Genomic DNA, 13,254 nt, shown 5'->3' on the forward strand with positions numbered 1-13,254 from the left:
GTACCTGACTAACGATATCGTGCGCACCCGACAAAGTTCGAGTATTCTATTGAAGTCTTCAACGTTTCTAAAGCTTTGCCCTTCAGTTTGCCTCGGTTTGAATTCCTCCAAACTCTCAATTATTCTGACGATAACGATCCCTGGGTCATATCGGTCTTTCGGCGCTTTTGCACAAGAGTCGTGCTCCTCCTTGTAGGTGATCCATAGATACGCGCGGAGCGGAACGGAGTTTGGTTTTTCGTTCCATATTCCGAAAAAGGCCCTTTACGTTCTAGAAATGCTTGAAATCAGGTGTTTCGGGTGTTCTTGTTGTGGGCACAGACGACTAACGCGAATGCCTAAGGAATCTTGTCAGCAAGTAAGCCTATCCTTAGAAGGAACGGCAGCACAGACCACGAGATTAGGTACGATTCCAAGGCTGAGCGGTCAATGTTACCAAACGCCCGCAGGGTTCTAGACCTTGGCATGGAAACTGCGCCCCGAGGTTGGTAATCAACGTGAGTGGCCAAGCAACCCCAGGGTCTCACCAGGTCTATTCTGGTAATATCCCATGTGAGATAGAGTAGACTACAAATTGTTCGGCAATGATACCGCGAGATACCCGAGTACGTAGACAGGGATGACACCATCGTGACGCCAGTTCGGATCGTGACAGCAGCAAGTAGGAGTTCCATCATTGGAGGAAACTGTTGAGCAGGTAGCCACTAACCTCAACTGAAATCAGACTGTGCTCAAAAGAGTTGTACGTACCGTCAACCTTGACTTGAAGCGGTATTCAAAGTCTCCCGAGGTATTACTCCAGGGTCGCTTGTATGATTAGTACAGAATCGTATTGCACTAACCCTGCAGGACAACGGCACATTTCAGGAAGGTCCGGAAGTTTGTCGGCTGGGGGTCTTGGTGTGTAGTCCCAAGCCTTTGCTGCACGGTCTCAACGGTATGAGTGTACTGTTTATAAATCGGGACTCGATTTTGATCAGTGTTTCCAACTACCTAGTATCATCAACATGAAGTTACTTCCAAGTTACTGGCTTCGCGCAAGCTATGTGCGGCTCTGCTCTTATTACACCTCTTTACAGTTGTCTGGGTCGTCTGAAACAGAGGATAAGCAAAAACATACCTCGTCAGAACCAACAATCCAAAAACTAGTCGCCACATCCGGAAAAGTGTACAACTTCATCGGTTGTTTGGCTGCAACAGTCCTCTACTACTATCTTACCTTGTATTGGTCCGACTACCTCTACACCTTTGACACAATCATGATGGTGTATCTCGCAGAACACTGCGGCTGGGACAATGAAAGAGTCCGTGGAAACAGTGGCAAGCGGAAGCGAAGAAAAGATAGCGCCTATTCTGAGCTAAACCTAGCTGAGAAAGGAGAATATCGAGCACATCCTGAGAGCTTGCCAAAGGACAAGCTCGGCTGTATTGCTGCAATTGTGGGATATCGCGAGGATCCTGTCATCTTCACCAAGGCTCTTGACAGTTACTTAGATGCTGAGGGGTGTCGGTTTGTGCTTGCTTGTATTGATGGCAATGGACCAGAAGACCAGCCAATGGTTGACGTTTTCCAAAAGATATTTACTTCGATCCTTGTCCTCCAGCTTCCAACATCTTGTGCTCCGATTGACAATGATCAGGTCTACCCTACTAAATCGGCCGTCGTCAACCTTCCCATTCCACTCGTGGAAATTGCGTTCCAAATGGAGAGTGATACTGAGACTTGGAGACAAGACCTTGTTCTCATCGAGAAATGCATAGCACTTGCTAAGCAGACGCTGCTCGATCACCAGATACACCTCACAGGACCCGACGCCATAACACGTCTATGTGTAACACAACCCCACATGCACAAAAAGGGCATCATGTTTACCTCGTTCATCATCTGTTTTGCGCTATCCGAAATTCTCGATATCGAGTACGTATGGACCTCTGATTCCGATTCCATGGTCTACAAGGATACCATCCAGACAACAATCGAGACTATACACGGCGACGACAAATGCGCAGGAGCCAGTACGGCACTGAACATTCACAACTGGAAAGACAATCTTGTGACGATGCTGGGCAACACGATTTACTTGAACGAATTACATCTTTCGAGATGTTTCTCAAGCGCCGTGGGCGCCAACGATTGCCAGAGCGGACCGTGTGCGGCGTTTCTTATCAAGGCTATCAAGCCTGAGCTACTAGCCTGGTACAAGCAGACAATCTTTGGACACTGGATGGTCAGTTTCCTCTTCGTTACATCAATACCGTCTCCACGTACGTCTCGTTGATGGCGCTAACACTCCACAGATTGTCAACGAAGACCGACACATGACTACCCGCCTCCTCCTCCCAGGCTATCGCGTCCGCTACATCCCCCACGCCGTGACCGCGACCGAGACGCCCGTCACCCTCCGCCGCTGGCTTCTGCAGCAAGTCCGCTGGGCCCGTGCCGTCCACATTGAGTCGTACGCGCATCCAACCATGTACCTCAACCAACCGCCGCTGTTCTTCTACGCCGCGTTGCGCCGCGAGGTCACATCCTTTGTTATATTTACAACGATGATTTCCTACTTCTTCGTAGGCGTGAACCCGTTCATGCGGTTTATACCGAGGGATTACATGGTAAAGTTCTTGCTCACTGCGGTGTATCTCAAGACAAGGAACCCCATCAATCCTACCTGGGGCGAGTGGGTTTGGTCTGTTCCTGCCGCGTTGTTCTACATGATACCGCTACCAGCGATTCAAGCTTGGAGCTTTGTAACTATGCTTGCTAACGAATGGGGCACGTCGATGCGCGGGGATATGCAGACAAAAGAGAGAAGCAGATGGACAGAACTGAGGAAAAAGGTATGGGAAGTGGGCTTCTTTGTTGCGTGGATGGGCGTCATTGGCGGAGTGGCGGGTCGTTACATTAGCTCGGAGTTGGGGCTAGATGCATGGACGAGCGCCATGTGTATGGGCATGGGTACGACGGTGATGTGGACTGCCTTTGGGTATTGGATCGTTACTATCAAGGAATGAAAGTAATGTTGTCCAAGTCGCGGGATTGGACTATCGTCAACTAAAACACCGTATGGGGGATGTAGACATGTATCTGGTCGACTTTTGACGATGGAGGCGATGATGCAGCGGTAATTGTGAGTCGCTCATCGTCTATGGGTCAGTACGGTACCATGGGTGGGATTTTCGTTAGCTAAAGCCGTGGCGCGCGTGCTGTATCACGACCAGGATGAAAAGCTGATGTTGTAGACGGAGGCCGATGCAGAAACGACGCGACGCGGTCGTAAAAGATGGTGCTGCAAAACGCGTCAATCCCGCGCTATTCCCATTATGACAGTCAACCCACCAAACCCTGCCCTGCAACCCCACTCATCAAAAACAGTTCATGTCCTTTCCGAGGGTCCAGTTCAAATACGACCCTGACCAAGAATTCGGATTCTGTACCCTGCTATGGAACAAGACCTTGGCACACCGAGTGCCACCGCTGACATACACAATGCAGACAACCTCTAGATGAACAACATGTGAAAAAGGGGGACAGTGCAGTACCGCACGAACAACCTGATCGTACTCCTCACCCTACCCATCGGCCGAAGTCACCATCAAACTAGCCAGCGAGCCAAAAATACCACATACCCTTTCTCCCCTTCGCTTCCAAAAAATCCGGAACTATCCAGACAAATCCCACCCTCCCCATGCACCACCACACCTCTCCATCCCCCAACCCCCCAGCCACACCAATATCCTGAAACACGCACGAAATCCCAATCGTCCTTCGGCAAACCCGGTTCAATCCCTCCTTCTCCTTTCCGTCATCAATTACTAGGCGCCCTTGCGAATTGCCGTTCTACCCGGTTTGTTTGTTTGTCATCCATGCGCCATGCGCCGCAGTCTTGGCGTTCGGGCGGTATCCACAACTTGCACAGCCTCCGCTGCAGCCACTCCTCGGAGGATGCTGATGGTATCAAAGCGGGGTCGGGGGGTTGGGTTGTTTAATGTTGTATTCGTTGTATGTCGGAATTGTGCTTTCTTCGGCATGGAAGGTCGGTAGTGGTGGTACTCGAAGAAAAAGAAAAAAAAAGGGGGGGGGGGAAAGAGCTGAACAGTCGTTGTTGATGTTGTTGTTTTGCGTAATCGGTAGGTAATTCGATTCCAAAGCCCACCACCCGGAAACAAAGACGTCTTCCTATGCGGCAGCATCAAATCACTCCTCACCACCCTTCACCTTACCCCACCACTCCGCCGTCCTCGACCCTTTTTGCCGTGGCGGCCCCGTCTTCGTCTGCACCTCCTCTTCTCCCTTCTCCGTTTTCGTCTCCATCTCGTTTCCACACGCCTTCTCATACTCTCCCAAACACTTATCCGCACAATCATCATACTCCTTCGTCAACGCCATCGTCTCCCGATCCACATACATCTTCCTACACTCATCCTGACACGGCGCCGCCGCCAAAAACAACGCACAGCACTGCAGGGACCCGATCCCTTGCGTGCACGAGCTGCTCGTTGGCGCTGGGGAATGCAGTTTGTGTGCGAGCGAGGAGATGAGAGTGTCGGTGCTGGAAGTGTAGCGTGGGACGAGGTGGTAGAAGAAGATTGGTATGCAGAGGAGGAAGAGGAGGGCTGGGATGAGGGACCGGTAGCGTGGGGTGTAGTGGCGGGGTGTGTGGCGGGGGTGTGAGGGCCGGGTGGTGGATGGTGATGTTGGCGTGGATGAGGGACGGGTTTCGGTATGGGAGAGGTGGCGCCAGGTGGCTGCTAGGTCTTTCATTGCGGCGTGGTGGTTGGGTAGTCCTTTGAAGAGATGCGAGGCGGGGATGCTCATGCGGTTGTCTCCCTGGGGGTATATAGGAAGTAGTTGTATCCGTCACAGTACTCTTGGTGTGTTGTAGTACTATATCCTCACTCCAAAAAGGCTGGCTGGCTGGGTGGAACGCAACGTTAGTCGGAGACAAAAGAAAGACAGGAAGATATCGCGAGATCAATCCAAAAATGAGTAAGATCAGGCACCCAAGACGCTACAAGAACAGCCAGCACCATGACATGCGGCCCATATGTATGACAGACAACCCGCCCGCCGTCCACCAACGGCGGTTATCCGGCAGCCACTTTGGTGCTTCGTCAAGACGGTAAGGCGGCAGCGCTAGTTCGTACAAGTGTGGCTTAGTGATCAGACAGCCTGTGTTTAAAGATTACTCCCCTGGCACGCCTTGGCCCGCATTATGCAAATGGCTCTGAAGCGAATCGTGTTGGAATAAACATGTGCGAATTGTCGTACGAAGGGGATGTCTCCGGATGCAATCAAATGTACAAGTCCCGAAACCATGGCGTCTTTGCGCACGATGGTGCATTTCGGCTAGAAAGACGAGCATTGGCCCGTCCTGGGCGTAAGCGGAGGTATGGGTGTTTGTATTTCCAAGCACAGCCACGACCAGATCGTTGGTCGAGACACCCCTGATCTTCTAGCGGAACAACATTTAGTTAAAAGCGCGCCCGACGAACCTGGGGAAACTCGGGTTCTTGCGCCTGCGCGACACATAATAGATCAGTTGATATCGACATGGAAGAAGAGACATCCCTTCCACCTTCCCGCCGTCTCCCTTGCCCATGCTCAAGTCAATTCCCACTACGCACAGCCATGACCACAACAGTGGTAATAAAACCTCCCCCTTGCGTTAGCGGAGCGATAATAAAGTCAAGGTATGCCGAGAGAATCTGGGGAAAAATCCGGTGCCAGGTTCGGGCCTAAGCTACGTGTACCGTCAGCCCTAACGTCTTGGGGCGAAAGTAGTTGAGTAAACAAACGTTCAGATCTGCCAAATGAGCAGCTGGAAACGGGAAGCCTTTATTACTGATTCGTCCGAACGCGCGAGAGAGCCGTTGAAACAGTATTTTGCAAATGTTACGAGGTCATTGATCTTTTGTAGGCTTGTGTACGACTGACCCTGAATCTTGCGCACAGTTGCAAAACGTGGTAATTGGAGGAATTGGGCGGACTGAATTCTGAAGTTCTAACGTCTGGACGCATTGCACACGCCGTCATATTCCGCGGTGTTGTTATCACGATGCACGCTGAACAAAAGGGGAACGTTGCCGTATCGGGCACCACAACAACAAAATGCATTCGGTGCTTATGGCGCCCGGCGCGACGACTTCAGGTCGGCGGCCGGCTGATGCCCGCGTCTCGTTTCCATACCACACTGTGTAGGTGATGCGCAGGCGCCGTTTGTACCGGAAAGTTAGTTGCGCCATAACATCGGGCTCTTGCCGATCCGCTATCCACCAGGCACACTCGCCATGTGTCCTGAAAGACGCTGGAAATATGAAGAGATCTAGTTGAAATCTGAGATCCAAAATCTAATTCCACGATATACTTTTGACAGGTCAGCGCATGTCACTCCAAGCATTAGCTAAACTCTAATAGACAACTTACTAAAGCATAATACCAGCACCCGTAAACATGGCGGCAAATTGCATCAAAGTCTTCCTAAGCTCTTGGCCCTTGTTCGGGCCGGTCTCGAGCAGCTCTGGGATAACGGCCACGGTCCCAACGTATAGGAAAGTGCCGGCGGTGAAGGGCAGCAGCATGTCTCCCCACTGCAGACTAGTGCCCATGATACCAGCACCGGAGCCATGGACATCCGCAGACGCAGAGCTGCCGCCAAATTCTTGCACGGCAATGCCTATGCAGGTGCCGAGGAATGCGCCGACAGCAGTAACGAACTGGGCGCCCATGGCTGCGCGCTTTGAGAAGCCGGACTGGATGAGGAGGGCAAAGTCGCCGACCTCGTGGGGTATCTCGTGGAAGAAGACGGCGACGGTTGTGGTTGCGCCAATGGTAGGCGAGGCGTAGAAAGAGGAGCTGAGGGCCAGACCGTCGGTGATGTTGTGGGTAAAGTCTGCGATGAGATTGAGGTAGCCCCCCAGCTTCACGCTGGCATTGATCTCCTTGTCCGCTGTCTCGGCGACGGATGATGTGCCGTTGGCGCCTGCCTTCCTCGAGCGCACGCCGTCTTTGGCGCTGCCCACGTCGATGCTTGTGGTCTTGGCTGTATCTTCGACTTTGGCGTGCGAGTGGCCGTGGGAATGGTCGTGTCCGCCTTCGCCTCCAGTCGCGATGCGCAGGCCCTTGTCCATGGCTACGAAGGTGATGAAGCCGACCATGATGGCCACGCCCAACAAAAGGTTCTTGTTGGGTTCCACCATGACAAACTTGACCGAGTTGTGCTCTTCCTCGCCCAGGAAGATCTCGGGCAGCAGATGGAAGAGGGTGTCACCCAGCAGCCCGCCCACGGCGAATGCGACCATGACGGACAGCGACGAGGGGTCGATGTTGGGGGGACATAGCGCGAGGAGGAAGTTTGGCGGGCCGGAGATGTAGAGCGTCGCCAGCAGGGCATTGACTGCAGGGCTGCCGGGGAAGAGGAAGGCGAAGATCTGGGAGCTGAGCGACGACGTCGTGGGGGCTGAAGCTATCTTGTGCTGGTTGAGAGCTTGCACGAGGGGGCATTCCTAGGAGGTGTGAGTACCGCTGTGAGCACGCGACATCACGGTGTCGCTTGAACGAGGACAATTCGATATTCAACTGAGACTAGTAAATGACTGTCGTACCTGTAGTTGCTCTTCAATTTCATGGGCGCTCAAGTTGCCCACTGGCACACCCGCCGTCTCGCCCTTGACGGCAGCAGCAGCCACGTTCCATGCCAGCACGCCCAGGAAGATTGCCAAGGAAAGCAGCGTCCTGTTGCGTCGCGACACCATGATGAGGGGTCAAGTGATTCGATTTAATTATCCGTGATATTGGATCGTGAGGGGTTGGACGTTCAGGGGTCTGTCGCCTGCAACATGTAAACTGGCCTGGCCTGGAGCTCGGGAGAGACCTAGTCCGCTATCGATAACGCTAACGGAAAGTTCGCCAAAACTTTTGGCAGTCGCGACCACCGCCTCGACAACACCACAACTACCAATCCGATACCCTCTATAGCTCTCGCCAATCAGACGAAATGGGTCGCGAACTCCAGAAGAAGAAGAACAAGTCTTCCATCCCGCGGAAGCGCCAGAACGGGCCCTCGAAGAAGAAGATTCTGCAGAACCCCATCATCGCAAAGCACTGGTACGGCACTGCGCCTGAACACTACGACTCTACATAGCAACACCAAAACTAACACTCTCTCCCCAGGAACCAAAAAGAGACCCTCTCACAAAACTACCGCCGTCTCGGCCTCACCGCGCGCCTCAACCACGCGACCGGCGGCACCGAAAAAACAATCGCCCTCCTCGGCCTCAATGACGAAAAATCCTCGCGCGCAGACACTTCCGCCTCCAGCACCGCCAACGCGCTCAACATTGTCTCCAAAGCCAAGAAGCCAGAGAACATCCCCACGGAAGAAATCGAAGTAGAGCGCGACCCCGAAACCGGCGCTATCCTCCGCGTAACCGGCGTCCTCGCTTCAGAAAAGAAAGACAACCCGCTCAACGACCCGCTTAACGACCTCGAGGACGAGGATGGAGGTGCTGAGGAATGGAATGGGTTTGCCATGGTGCCAGAGAGGCCTGAGGAGGCGCAGAATCCGGTCATCAAGGAGCTGGAGGAGGCGGCGCTGAATGGCGCGAAGAAGGCGCCGAGGGGTCAGAGTCAGAGGGAGAGGGAGTGGGTGGAGAGATTGGTCGCGAGGTATGGAGAGGATTATGAGAGGATGGCGAGGGATCGGAAACTTAATCCTATGCAGCAGACGGCCGCGGATATTAGGAAGAGGGTGCTCAAGTGGCAGAAGGCGCAGGGGAAGCCGTGGACGGGTGGGGCATAAAAGAAGGAGGAGGAGGAGGAGGTGCGATGTGCATTGAGATGGTGTTTGTGGCGTTCATCGGGTATGATTGTTACAGTCGCTCAAATCTTACGCTAGCTGTGGGCTTGATGAGCCTGCGGATGACAGTATATATTGTTGTTTATGGTTCGACGAACCTCATTTTTGGCTAGTCGTATCTTCCAGTTGTAGTGCAGGGGAAGGTACTGCGGACATCGATGCCAAAACTATTCTGTTCAACTCACAACGTAGTAGCATGTGTTTCTCTTTGGATAAATGTTGGCCGTGTGTATGACTTCCCGAGAACCAGCTTGCTTCCTCATTCATTAAATCGGTCATGGCTCGTGCTCACCTCCCAGTTGTGCGGCGAGTCGAGTCAGTGGACCCTGATTTCATCCCCGCAACTTCCCAACTTCTGGCAAGCATCACTCACCACACCCGTCCTTCAGCACGTCCTCTCGCCATATTTTTCCATCAACAACAAGAGACCTTCAGTGAGTGCCATTACAATCAGACACGTAATCGGATGGGTGCCGTCGATTGAAGCACGACGTGACGAGGCGTGTAAGACGTCACAGCAAGATACCCTGAGGTTATCACAATCAGCTCGCCTGCTAGAGCACATTTTAAGGACGAGCCCAAGGATCTGAACGGTAGGTAAAGGCGTCGCACTTTCGTCATCACAATGAAACATTACTTCAATCAGTCACCACCATCATTGCCCTGATCCAGCAAAGACCACGCCAACTACTGCCGCAGCATTTCTCGAGTAAAGGTCTCAGTACTGCGGTGCTGGACATCTTTGCGAAGTTCTGCATTGGAATTCAGACCAGAGATCTCGTGGACGAGGTCATGATGCCTGTAAGTTACATGTATTCTCGACAAGATCTTCGGAGTACTAACGAAGGCTACAGGCACAAGATGTAGATATGATTTGTGCTACTTTCCGTTTAGTCACTCATCATAACGCGTGTGCTGAACTCATTATGGGCAATCAAACGCATCCCGCTCAATGCCAAAGGTTCCAGTGGGATTACGCTGAGGCCGTCACCGCCTCACGTTTGCTCTCACCATCGTGCCATTTGCGTATGACTGCATAAGAGTGTGTCTTACCTCAAGAACAGCCGAACTTGCAGTAGATGCTGCTACCGTCATCGTTCCATTACTTGGAGTTCCATACATCAGTTTTTGACTGCACAGATTACCTTCGTCCCGCCTTCACCAACAAACTGAAAAGCGCAGGCCAACTCTCTTTCGATACGAAACAGTAACAAGAATGGCAATAATGATGTGCTTACAAGTTCAGTGGGGCTTGAGCTCATATCTCATCGTTCATCGCCCGGTTTTCGCTCTGCCGCCCGCCACCCTGCACGCCAGTACTTCCAAACGTGGTTGTTCACCACTCATATTCACCATCATCATGAAAAGCAGCACAGACCTTCCAGAAAGATCAGAGACGATGTCCCACGTCTTTGAGTTCCAAGCAACTTACACCCCACCAACGCACGACGATGAGCAAACGCAAAGGCAGATGGGGAACCTGCCACGATCGACTCACGAAGCGCGATCTCCAGAAAACTACCGGGCAATACTGGGTCAACTGCAAGACATGCCGAGACAAGCACAATGCGGCCAAGCGTAAGCGTCGAGCTCACAAGGCTTTTGACAGATCCTTCATCGACAACAGAAGTTACTTCGATGATTCTTCTGAGTATGACGGATGGGATTCCGAGTTTGATTCTGATCCCGATGGCAACTCACGGAAGTCAAATGCTCCTGTGTCAGCCATTCAATCACCGCCAGAGCCGAGTTCCCGTCCGCCTATCAACAACTCCCGGCCCATGTTGACTCCGGTTTCACGTACCAACAGAGGCGGACAAGAGGGGAGCATTAGGACTTCCACCAGCGTGCGAGAGTGCTCTGGCTGTTCAACCACCTATCCTGCGCAAGACTTTCCGAGCCTCATGTCTTGTGCACATACTCCCGAGTTCTGCCGTGGATGTTTCCTCCGTTGGCTGGAGACACGGATGCGGGAAGTCGAACAAGTGCAGTGCCCGTCCAGTGGATGTACCAACACCATTACCCATGGCGACGTACAGAGGTACGCACCTCATGACTTGTACATTCGATTCGACCAGCTCTTGGCGACTAGACTCCTCAGATCTGACCCCGATTTCGTGCACTGTATCGCCGAAGGTTGTTCCTCCGGCCAGATCCACGTCAACAGTCTTGAAGGATCGATCTTCTATTGCGTTGCATGCCACTTCCGGATGTGTACAGCCCACAACCCGCCGGTACCCTTTCACGAAAACGAGTCCTGTGAACAGTATACAAAACGCATCGCGCGCGAGGAACGTAACGACAATACAGAGTCACGCCGGATCCGCAAAAAGCAAAACGAGGCCAGTGTGGCTTTGCTCAAGCGCGTTACCGTCCGTTGTCGACAATGCAAAGTACGCATCCAGAAGTCCGAGGGCTGCGATCATATGACCTGTGAGCGCCTCTCACACTCATGTCCCTTGTTTCTTGATACTAACTAGATCAGGTCAAAACAAAGGATGCGGATATGAATTCTGTTATCTTTGCCGCGCACCCTACCGTGGACGTGAAGGCATAATGGCACGCGGCGATCATGCACATCGGAGGAGCTGTCCGTACTACCGTTCGCATTAAGAACTCCCGTGATCGCACTTTTGGACAACCTTTTGCTTTCCAGATTTGAAGGATTGGCTTAGCTTGAGCGGAGTACACCTTGAGGCGACTTATCATGTGGGTTGACTGCTGGACGTGCACAAGAAGATCGTGAGTTGAAGATGGAGATATATGGTGCATGGCGTTCATACGGACTAGCCTAGATACGAATGCGAATAAACCTTGTCTTTCTCAAGATTCTGGTGCGCATTTGATGTGATTGATCAGCCCGTACATCTCTCCTCACTTCTTTAGTCCATTCTCATACACGGCCCTATCTAGTCTCACTCACTAAGCCAAAGATGCAAGATCTTGCAAGAACCCGCGAGGCAATTTAGACCATAGCCTGAAAAAGACTCCTTCCAGTGCTAACTCGTATAGCTACAACAAACTTACTGTCAAAGTGCGGCTCGGTATTCACGCCGACTTCCGGTATAACATCTGCGCAGAATGTTCTTTTTACCAATTACAAGTGGCAGAAGACGGCCACACTTCTATCTGCGCGACATTTTGTCACCGCGGCTGCGCAAACCACAACGTTGACTTCCACGCTGGCGACTTGTGCGAGCAACACAACGACTAGAAGGCTACGGGCAACATAACGCCTGCAGGATGGGATAATGATGCGGAGAAAGCTGACATGGCGATCCAGGACGCGGTTGAGAAAGTGACGAAGCAATGCCCTCGATGCGGATGTCACATTGTGACAGATGATTAATCGACTTTGGCGGGGCTCCGTGGCGTCATGCGCCTTGACGCATTCACCCAACACCACGCTCTTCCTCCGTATCTTACAAAACTTCCGGCGCCCACTCGCTCGCCTGTCCACCAAACTAGAGACTTGTGCGAAAAGAAACCAGCTAGCATCATGAGCTGAATACACCGACCCATTTCGTTGCGAATGCACGGCCTGTTCGATTCCGACGCGACGACGGAACGTGGCTCGAAGCGCGACATATGATCTCCCACGCGGGTGTCTAGACATGAGATATCAGGCTGACACATCTCTTCGTCGCCGCTCATGAGCTGTCTGTCGTTACACGGTTCTAGTGTATCAACAGTCTCCGCTTGATGCCGACAATGCCACCGATTGCGGTTACGCGAAAAGTAACATGATACTAGTTACCACACTCTTAGAGTTCTCCGGCCTGCGTTCTCTATCTTACTAGAATACAATATCCGCCTCTACCCTAGCATCAAATCCTATCGTAGCTCTCAAGACGACCGGACCCGCCAGCGACGCGTCCCCGAATTTACGACCGAACGTCCTCGATGTCGGCTCCTGGTTGAACAAGATCGACAAGGATATCATAAGGTGCTACAGAAAGGATATAACATGACGAGCGCGAGCGGAAGCCAAATGTTGTTTCTTATAGCAGCTCGAGGCTACTCAATAATCAGCGAGAAGATCGGGCATTCGTTGGGATATCTGTTCTCAAGATGGAAGACAATGGCGCTCAAGGCGATCTTCGTAGTACGGGTAGGTGTATTGGTCCAAGGATCGATTGCTCACAGTACGCTATGTACTGAAAGAAAGGTTTTCGGGAAAGGTCGCGGCACCGGATTCATGGACGGGTCTGCAACAGTGTAATGGGACACGCCTCGGATAAACATGGATATATGCTTCGGGACTAAGTTTCTCGATCTCGTGGAGAAAGGCGAAGTGCCGGTCCGAATGGCTGCTTCCATCAGAACTGAGCGAGGGAGCGGTCAAAACTTGGTGACGAAAGCTGGCCATAGCGACTGTGGGAAAGTCATGATACACGGG

General features: G+C 52.3%; 3 protein-coding genes across 3 annotated transcripts; 2 read left to right on the forward strand and 1 right to left on the reverse strand.

The window, feature by feature from the left end:
- Positions 1-1,259: 1,259 nt before the first annotated feature.
- Positions 1,260-3,012, forward strand: ACET3X_002174 (uncharacterized protein; the record flags this gene model as incomplete). The annotated part of the gene is made up of 2 exons (XM_069449464.1): positions 1,260-2,228; positions 2,299-3,012. 2 exons carry the CDS (start codon positions 1,260-1,262, stop codon positions 3,010-3,012), a joined length of 1,683 nt encoding a protein of 560 aa, XP_069308721.1.
- A 3,336-nt stretch (positions 3,013-6,348) lies between these two features.
- Positions 6,349-7,752, reverse strand: ACET3X_002175 (uncharacterized protein; the record flags this gene model as incomplete). Its single annotated transcript, XM_069449475.1, has 3 exons — positions 6,349-6,364; positions 6,425-7,503; positions 7,603-7,752. The coding sequence occupies 3 exons, from the start codon at positions 7,750-7,752 to the stop codon at positions 6,349-6,351; spliced, it is 1,245 nt and encodes a 414-aa protein (XP_069308722.1).
- Positions 7,753-7,994: 242 nt separating this feature from the next.
- On the forward strand, positions 7,995-8,798 carry ACET3X_002176 (uncharacterized protein; the record flags this gene model as incomplete). The annotated part of the gene is made up of 2 exons (XM_069449487.1): positions 7,995-8,104; positions 8,171-8,798. The coding sequence occupies 2 exons, from the start codon at positions 7,995-7,997 to the stop codon at positions 8,796-8,798; spliced, it is 738 nt and encodes a 245-aa protein (XP_069308723.1).
- Between the last annotated feature and the right edge of the window lie 4,456 nt (positions 8,799-13,254).

Source organism: Alternaria dauci, chromosome 2, assembly GCF_042100115.1.
Source record: "Alternaria dauci strain A2016 chromosome 2, whole genome shotgun sequence".
In the NCBI taxonomy this organism is placed as follows: domain Eukaryota; kingdom Fungi; phylum Ascomycota; class Dothideomycetes; order Pleosporales; family Pleosporaceae; genus Alternaria; species Alternaria dauci.